The following is an 8,936-nucleotide window of genomic DNA, read 5'->3' as shown; positions in this document are numbered from 1 at the left end:
GGGGAGCGGGGAAGCGGGGGGGGGAAGAGGCGGCCCAGCCAGGGGAGCGCGTCCCACCGGAGCCGGGGCGGGGGGGAGCAGCTGCCCCGGGACCGGGGGTTGAAGTGGGGGGGGAACGACCCGTCGGTGGCGGCGAGGCCGCTCTAACAGGTGGGATCCCGCTGAGAGGAGGAGGCGGCCGGAGGGGGGCGGAGGAGGCAGGGACGGGCGGGCGGGCGGGCGGGCGGAGGGAGGGAGGGAGGGGGACGAGCCGGAGCCGCCTGTGATCCTGTGACAGGAGCGGCTGCTGCTGCTGCTGGCGCCGCCGGTACCTCCCTCCGGTCGCTGTCCGAGCCCCGGTGCTCCCCCCCTCCTCCCCGTTACAGCGGCCGCCACCCCTCCTGCGCCTCTTGCTCCCCGCTCCATCCCGCCCGTCGCCTCCGCAGCCCGTCCCGGGAGCGCCGCTGCCCCTCCGCCCGCTCCGGGACAGGGCGCGGGGCCGGGCGCCACCGCCGCTGCTGCTACCGCCGCCGTTACCGCCGCCGCCGCCGGTCGGGCGATGCCGAAGCCGCCGTTACTGCTGCGGGGGAGCCGCCCCGGGGACAGCGAGCTGGGGCGGCAGTTCCGGGACTGGTGCCTGCGCACCTACGGGGACTCGGCCAAAACCAAGACGGTGACCCGGAGCAAGTACCAGCGCATCGCCGAGGTGCTGCAGGGGGGAACCGGCTCCGGCGGCGGCTCCGGCGGGGGGGAGAAAGGCAAGTTCCAGTTCTGGGTCCGGTCCAAGGGCTTCCGCCTGGGAAACGGCACCAGGGAGGCGACGAAGATGGGTCAAGTGGTGGTATATGTGCCGGTGAAAACGGGAACGGTTAGTGCGCTCCGTGCCCCGGGGGCTCTGTGTCTGTCTGTCTGCCTGCCTGTCCGTGTCTGTTTGTCCTCCCCGGGGGTGCGGGCGGGGAGGGTGGGGGGGATTGCCCGGGGTGGGGGCGGGCACCCCCGGGGCCCCGGTCCCCTCCACCGCCGCGCCGGCCCTGTCCCGTCAGCACCGGGCGGCCCAGCCCCGCCGGCCGCCGGGAGCGCGCATGCCCCATGCGGGGCGCGACGCGGGGCCCGGCCGCTCCCGCAGCCCCCGCCGCTCCCGGGGCAGCCGCCGCGCCCCCGCCGCCCCGACCCGCCCGGGATGCGGATGGGGAGAGGCGCCCGCCCGGAGCCTCGCACCTTCCGCTGCCCCCCCGATCCCCATCCCCGTCCCCGTCCCATCCGGTGCTGCCGCCTTCCCCGGGCGCTGCCGGCGCGGGGGAGGTGGGGGGGCGGCGGTGCCCCGCGCCCGCCGCCGTGCACCTGCCCCCGCGGGGGGGCCGCGCCGCCGCCCGGTGCGGGCCCCGCCGCCCCCCCGCCCTGTCCGATCACGTTCGCCCGGCATTTCCCATCCGCCCCACGGCCGGGGACAGGGCTGCAGTCAAGGGCAGCGGGCGGCGGGGAGGGGGCGCCGGCACCCCCCGCCCCCCCGCGCCGCCGCCGCGCCCTGCCCGCCCCGCTGCCGCGCCGTGCCGAGCGGAGCGGAGAGGAGCGGAGCGGAACGGGGCGAGTCTCGCCGAGCCGAGCGGAGCGGGGCGAGCCCGGCCGCCGCGCTGAGCCCGGCCCCGGCGTCCCGCGGCGCTGCCCGCCCGGCGCGGCCGCCGCAGCCGGTGCCCCGGGGGGTGCGGGCAGCGGCAGAGCCCGGATTAGGGCAGCTCCCCCCGCCCGCTCGCGGGCCGCTGTCCCGGGAACTCCCCCGCCGGAGCCTCATTGTTCCGCGCCCGGCCGGGCCGGGGAGCGGGGCACCGGCCGCCGCCTCCCTCCCTCCTCCCGCCGCCGCCCGGGGCTGCCCCGCCGCCCCATTGTTCCCGTCCCGAGCGTGTCCCGCTCCCCGGCGCGGGGGGAAACGCGCAACTTTGGCGGCCCCGGCCCCGCGCAGGGAGCGCCCGGCGGGGCTGCCCCGGCCCTGGCCCCGCGCCCCCCGCCATCCCCCGCGCCCCTCTCCACCCCGCCGGGACCGCGGGCACCGGAGGGCTCTGGCAGGGATTTTTTTCCCCCTGTCCCTCCCCGCCTCTCCCGCTGCTGCTGCTGCTGCTGCCGCTGCTGCTGCTCTGAAGGGTGCAGTGTTTTCTGTGCACACAGACTCCAGCATTGATGTGGCTGGAGGATGCTTCCATTGAGGGCAGCCCATCTGTGGCAAATGCTTCTAAACGCACTATTTACCTCCCATCTGGTCCGCCTGATTATTGGGGGGAGGGGGAAGGGTCATTATTTCTCCCTCTCCCTTCGTGGTGCTCTGAGGCTCCTTTCTTTCTCCCCTCTCAGCCCCCCTCCCCCATGCAATGCCCCAAAAAAATTCTTTGCAATTTTTTTTTTTTTTCAAGACCTCTTAGCAGCCCTCCTCTATCACTCCCCCTGTGCCAGGAGCCCCTGAGGAGGGCGGATTAGGAGCGGTACCCCTTTCCAAAGATCCTGCACTCCCTCCCGGGTCCTCTCCATGCAGTCAGCGACTCTATCCCAGATCTTCCAAATGCTGCAGAGTCATGGTACCCCAGAGAGGCCGAGCCAGACTCCCTCGACCCTGCTGCTCGCTAGATGCCCCCTCCCCTTTGTCCGGGAGGGAGTCCCGAGGGTCAGCGGCTCAACCCGGCCGGCACAAGCCCGCATATTCCCAAAGGGCCTCTGCACAGATGAAGTTTCAGTGAGGAGCATGCCTAGGCCCCCGCATCTTCCCTGGCAGAGTCCCTGCAGGCTACAGACAGGCGTTACACCCATACTCCCCTAAGCCAGCAAACACAAGCAGATATACCCTAGGGGACGACCGAATTTTCCAAGGGGTAATACAGCTTATTTCCCAGTGCCTAGATGCCAGCCAGATGTTAGGGCTGGGAGCGCTTTGCAGAGCCACTGCAAAGGGAGACCAATCAGCACAGTCCCCAAAACCTTCCAGAGTGGGGTCTGTAGAAGTTGTTGCCTCCTGTTCTTTTGGTCCCGGCCTCCCTGGCCCCCCTCGGCCAGGAATCCCATGAACCGTTTCGGATGAGTGCAGTTGAGAGTTTGGTTTTGCCTGAAGTGGCTCTCAAATTTAGAGATAACTTGTCAGGGATTTTCTTGAGCTCCTTATTATTCAGTGCTCTCCGCATCCTTGGTGGTTTGGGCTGGGTTTGGGGTGTATTCCCTTGCTCTCAGGCACACAGTCGAAGAATTAATGAAGCTGATATGAGGCTTTTGCTGGACAGTAACACCCTGGATTCGGGTTTAATGTCTGTTCAGCTGCTTTTCCCAAATACTTCTGGAGCTGTGTTTTGGTTGCTTTCCCTTGGCTGTGCTCTTCAGCAATCTGATCCCACTCGTCCTGTCCGCTCACCCTTCCCCAAGCACATCTGCCTGGCGAGCACCGTTCTGGGGATGTCCCCTGCTGCAGGGACAGGCAGAGCCCCACCCCGGGTGCAGTGAGGGGGTGGCAGGGGGTGCATCTCGTTCTGCTCTCACTGCAGGACGCCACAGGAAATCCCAGGGACCAGGAGGGAAAGCTGGAAAAGAGGTGGTAAAGAGTGCGTAGAGGGCAGCAGTGGGGATAAGATTTCCTTTCCCTGACAGGGCTGGGGCCACTCCTCCTCTGGAAAATAATAATAATGACAATCCCAAACCTCCAAAATAATCACAACCCACCCCCCCACCCCCCCTCCCAGCTAGTCAGTTGAGCTGTTCCTTTTGGCTTATGCACCCTGAGCTGGTTTCTGTATTTTCTGCGCATCCGTAGTGAAAAATTAATTAACATGTGGTTATTATTTTCTCTCCTGAGTAACTTTCCCTTGCCCTCCTCCAGGCCTCTCATCAGAACAGGCCTAATCAGATTTGGGTGGCTTGAGAGCAGGGACTGTGCACTGAGAAGGGGGCATCTGCCTTAGGTGGTGGTCAGAGCAGATGGTGGTCTTCTCAAAGAATGCACTGGGAATAGGAACAGCAGTGCGGACGGATGTCTGGCACAGAGACTGTTCACATTTCTTTTTCCCAGATGAACGTCCCAAAGATGCTGGACGTTTAACACATACAATTAAAAAAGCCCTACGCAGATAAACACAGGCAGTTTAGCGGTGTAGGACATTGTTGCCTGACAGCCCTATTCACACGTGGGCTGGACTCTGCATCCTTTAGGTCAGGGTATTGGAAAAAAATACATTTAGGCTGTACTGAAGAGGAGGAGGAGGGTATCTTTGTGTGCTGCTGCAGCACAGACAATGGATACAGCCCAAAGTGCTCAGATCTGCCCTTCTTTCCTATGGCTGACACACTCTAAGGTGTGAACCCCCTCGTTATCCAGGGCCTGGACCGAATCCTGGCGCTGGATGGGCAGCACTCATCCTTCTCCCCATCTTTGCTAAGAACTGTGGGAGAATTTGTCCATGACAAGGTGCTAAGATGCAGTTCATTATAATCTCATGTCCCTCTTGTCCTAAGCATTTAGCATCATTTAGACAGTCTTTCCCAGACAAACGTGGAGCGAGATGGAGCCAGGGTGCAGGGAAATGGACAGCGCTCGGTGACAAGCGGCGGAGCAGATGGCTGTGGCCGGAGCAGCGGGTGTGCAGGGGAGGCTTCTCCTCAGACTTGGGCTCGGGCGTTAGCTGCTCTCTAAATCGATGCTGTACTTGGCCGTGTGCGGTGGGAGCCTGTCACAACTCCGGCGTGGCGGCCAGGACAGATCGGTGCTGGCAGGCCGTGCTGCAGGCTGGGGGGCTGCGGGATGAGCAGGGCAAGCCTGGCGTCAGCCCGGCCCTTCGGGGGCTGTGCGGAGCCGTGGGGACCAGGCAGGCTCTGCAGCACTGCCCACGTTGGATTCTGCTTTGCTGCTCTCTCCCCGTCCCCCGCAGCGCTGACACGAGGCTCTGGGGCTCTGTAGGCATCGCTGACAGGAGGAGGGCATTGCTCCAGTGGGTTGCTGCTGTTGTACAGGTACAGCTCACCTGTGCCAGCTCCCCTGGAGCCAGATGCTCAAAATTATTTCACGATCGTGCCTGGTGAAACTCACCTGAGGAACGATGCTGGGCTGGGGGGAGCACTGGAAATACAACTGGCGAGTCCAGAATGCAAAAATGGATGGAGGCTTTAGTGGACAGCAGGAAAACTATCCCATGGGACAGCAGATAAATCTCACAGCACAGCCTACCCTTAAATTCGTTTTAGCTCCAGAGACAGGGAGTGTTGTGCTGTGGAAGCTGCGGTGCCAGGCCGTGGGACAGCACAGCACAGTGGCAGAATGCTGGAGCTGAGGAGCCAGGCATGTCAGAAAGATGCTGCTCCAACAGCTAATAGAGGCTACATTTTTCCTGATACAAGTACCCTTCAATGCCCATATTCAGTGCCCCAAAAAGCTGCACATCTATAACCTCTAAGAACATCAGTCAACAGAAGGTTTTCATGGCGTGAATAACCACTCAGACTTTCTGGGGACTTCAAGTGATAAAAAAATAAATCAAGACCATTCAGAAGAGCCTTAGACAAGGCAGATGGGCCTGAGGGTATTATCTGAGAAACTGTCTATTACTCCCATTGCACCAGCCTTACTTAGAGCATGCAGAGCTTTCACCTGTGGAGAGATCCCACCCTGAGCACACGGGGCAGCACCAGCTTTTCCAAGGAGTGGAACCGTTGGCAGGTTTACATTTAAATGTGCCCTTAGGAGACTGGAACAATTCTGGCCTAGGTGCATGGTCCCATTCAACCCTATCTAAAGAAAATCTCCCACATTAGCATCCCTTCCAGATTCAGCTCCAAATTTGCACAGCATCAGTCACAGATTTTACATCTGAAGCTGCTCATGGTAAGAGTCAGAGAGGGCAGTGACACCCAATCCCCTGGGCCCAAGAGCTGGCTTAGCCTCACCAGGCGTAGCTAAAGCCTGAGCAAGGTGAATTTAAAGAGCTCTGATGATCTGCAGTTACACAGACTGGCAGAATGAAGTTCCTCACTGCTGGAAGCAGATCTGTCAGCAAAGCCCACTCCCTGCTCACTTCCATCCTTTCAGGACAGCCTTATCTAATGATAAGGGGGAAATCAGCATCTCATTCAGTCCTTGCTTTATTTCTGCCAAGCCTACAAGCCTGATTAAAGGCAGTCCCACTGTGGTCATTAGTACTGTGTCCCAGCCTCAGAGATCCCACCATCCCAGCCACCCTCATCCTTGGGTGCTGGCTGTGGTCACCAGCACTTGTGAGACCTGGAGCTCCAGCACCAAAGGTTCCACTTCCCAATACATGTCTGACCAAACACCTTGTAAAAAAATAACTCTCTGCCATTTACACTGCACATCCTACATGATTCAGGCCTACATGAAACAGGCATGGCATTGCTGATCCGAGAGGAGAAGTGTTTTTCGGATAACATTTATCTGAAAGTTACCTCTTTCACCTGCAATTGTTTTCATATTTGGAATTCTCAAAGGGTGTCACTCTGAAGTAGGTCCAAAAGCAAGCAACCAAAGCACAGCTCTGCCAGGCTTTGGTCAATGAGGCTGAAATGGAAAGAACCCCAGGTCTGACAAGGAGCTGTTGTTCCCACACTCCAGGTTATGTCCCACCTTTGCACAGGAAGAGGGTCCAAGCACTCAGGGCCTTGTTAATGAGGAGCAGAGAGGACTGGTGTGAAGACAGTACATGGCTGTTCTCAGCTCTCCTCGTGGGCCTTGCTCAGAGGGGCTTGCTCAGACCACAGGCAGAAGGGGGAATTCAGTCAGTGACTAAAGTCTGCAGCAGAGCCCAGAGAGGCAGCCACAGTCCTTTCAGTGGGAACTTTCTCAGGACCATTCTCAGCAAAAATCTCCTTCTGATACAACTTGTTCAGTTTTAGTTTTATCATTATGTTAGGCTTGATATGAGCAGTCTGTGAACTTACACTGTGGACAAGCAAATGGCAGGGAAAGCCCAGGAGTGTGGAGGAGCATTGGTGGAGTGTCCATCCACCCTGCCTGGCCAGCATGGATGCCCTGGCATTGCTATGACAGAGGGATGCATAATAATGTCTCTTTCTTTAGTGCAAATCATTAATTATCTTTCCCTGATCTCATATCAGCTGTGCCCACCTCTAAAGAATCACATTGAGAATGGGCCAGAGCCACCCCTGAGCTTCAGTGTCTGGTTTAATTAGCTGATTGTAGCAAGGGCAGGTACCTGTTGGCCAAAATCATTGTCTTTGCTGGAAAGCTACTGACTTCCACTTTTATGGCCGGTGCCAAAGAATAGCAATTTATTTGAGGAGAAATAACTGCAGAGAGTCTGTGCTGTGTGTGAGAGCAGTGAGCGGAGCAGAGGTTTGGGTAACAGTGTCCATGTCTGAGGTTAAGGCAGCAGCCTCTGGAAGGGGAGTGGAGCCTGGTTGTGTCTTCCTGGCACGGTGCAGGGCCCTTCACGGAGTGACAGCCAGGAAGACAATGCTGTGTGAGTGGTTTCTCTCTGTCCTTGCTCTTCTTTGGCTTGGCAGCCCCAGAGGATGTATTTCCCTTCCAACAGACGGGCAAAGGCTCTGATGGATTTGATCCTCACTAAGAGGGAGGGAGTGCTCTGGAAAAGATGGGGTCACTGAGTCTCTGTGGCTCAAGTTCAGGCTTTCCAGGGGTGGGTAGTGAGTTGATTTTATGGGAGTCTTTGAGCTAAGAATCCAAACTCCCCAGGAACCCCCCCCAGAAAAAGGAGATTAAAGTTTAGGACTCCTCTCCTGGCTTGCATTTGAAGGAGGGATCTCAAAGCAAATACCGAGTCATCCACTTATCCACACGGGTGACATCCAAAACCTCCCGGGTGTCGGTGCTGCAGGTACCACCCACACTGCTTCCAGGTGCCGCAGGGTGTTCCAGTTTGCAGTCTCACAGCACTGGGACAAGCAGCCAGTCCAGGGAAGCTGCTCCCTTGGGGGGGATGCTTTTGGGTTTGTCATTTCCATTCTCAGTTTTGAAGGCTGGTGGTATGGCTCCCAGAGCTGGGAGGAGGCTGGGAGGAGGCCTGGCGTCTCCCGCTCACCTGCGCCCGGCGTTTGGATCCGGCAGAAAGCCCTTGAGCTGGTGACAAAGGTCTGGATGTGGGCTGGAAAGTACAGTCCTGTCTCTTAGCAACTGGTTCCTACCTCTGAGCTCTCGGAGCCGTGTGTGGGACAGAGAGCATCAGTCACGCTCCCGCTGCCGCAGCAGCGACGCGCCGAGGAGGGGATGGGGGATCAGCCCGGCTCCAGCCACCGCCGAGGCGCTTAAAGAAGCTCAGGCATTTCCAGCACAAGCAGTCATCTGTGAGCCCAATCAAAGCTCCGGTTTAATTGCTTTCCTCGTGCCCTTCTCTGCCCGGCCAGCGGCGCCGATTGGCTGCGGCAGCGGTGCCTGCCGGCACCCAGAGCCCGCTCCCCACCGCACCGGGGTGGGGACGGCTCAGGGAGGAGCGAGAGGGAGGACACAGCCCGTGTATTTCTAGAAAAATGAGGTGTCCTCGGGTCCTCCCCTGAACTCCTCCACAGGGCACCTGGGAATCCCCGTCCTCTCGCAGACATTTGCATGGCTGTTCTCCCTCTCAGTGCTCGTTCTGCTGTTTCACCCTCGTGTTTCCTCTCCCAGCCCAAAGCAGCTCCTCTCTGCTGTGTGTTTCTCAGGGGCTCCCTTGCCAAGCACTGTTTCATAAACATTTTCACGAATCCTCTGCTTTGTCCTCCTAATTAACCATCCAATTGGCCCCCAATGGAGCCTTCACCTCTCCTGTGAAGATCCTGCTTGCACAGATTATAACCTGTCAGCTGCCAATTTATTCCTCACACAGAGGGCAGGTCGTATTAATTGTCTTGCTTATCTGCCCTGCTTGCTTTGCCCCTCCTTTCTTCTGCTCCCAAAAGCATCCCTGTTTGGAGACACAGCCTCACAAAAGACCTGGGAGAGCCAGATGTGAGGCCACTCCATATGCCTC

At 59.2% G+C, this 8,936-nt stretch overlaps 1 protein-coding gene across 1 annotated transcript in view; it reads left to right on the top strand.

The window, feature by feature from the left end:
- Positions 1-538: 538 nt before the first annotated feature.
- Positions 539-8,936, top strand: part of NOL4L (nucleolar protein 4 like) — a gene marked incomplete at its 5' end in the record, with an annotated part of 58,969 nt that continues 50,571 nt past the window's right edge. Inside the window, one exon of the mRNA XM_084217958.1 lies at positions 539-847. Within this exon, the coding sequence (XP_084074084.1) occupies positions 539-847 (309 nt within the window). The remainder of the gene's footprint in view (positions 848-8,936) is intronic.

The sequence above is a fragment of the Fringilla coelebs genome (assembly GCF_963513975.1).
Source record: "Fringilla coelebs genome assembly, chromosome: 18".
Classification (NCBI taxonomy): Eukaryota; Metazoa; Chordata; class Aves; order Passeriformes; family Fringillidae; genus Fringilla; species Fringilla coelebs.
Note: the sequence above shows the minus strand (reverse complement) of the source record. Positions and strands in the feature narration are given on the sequence as shown.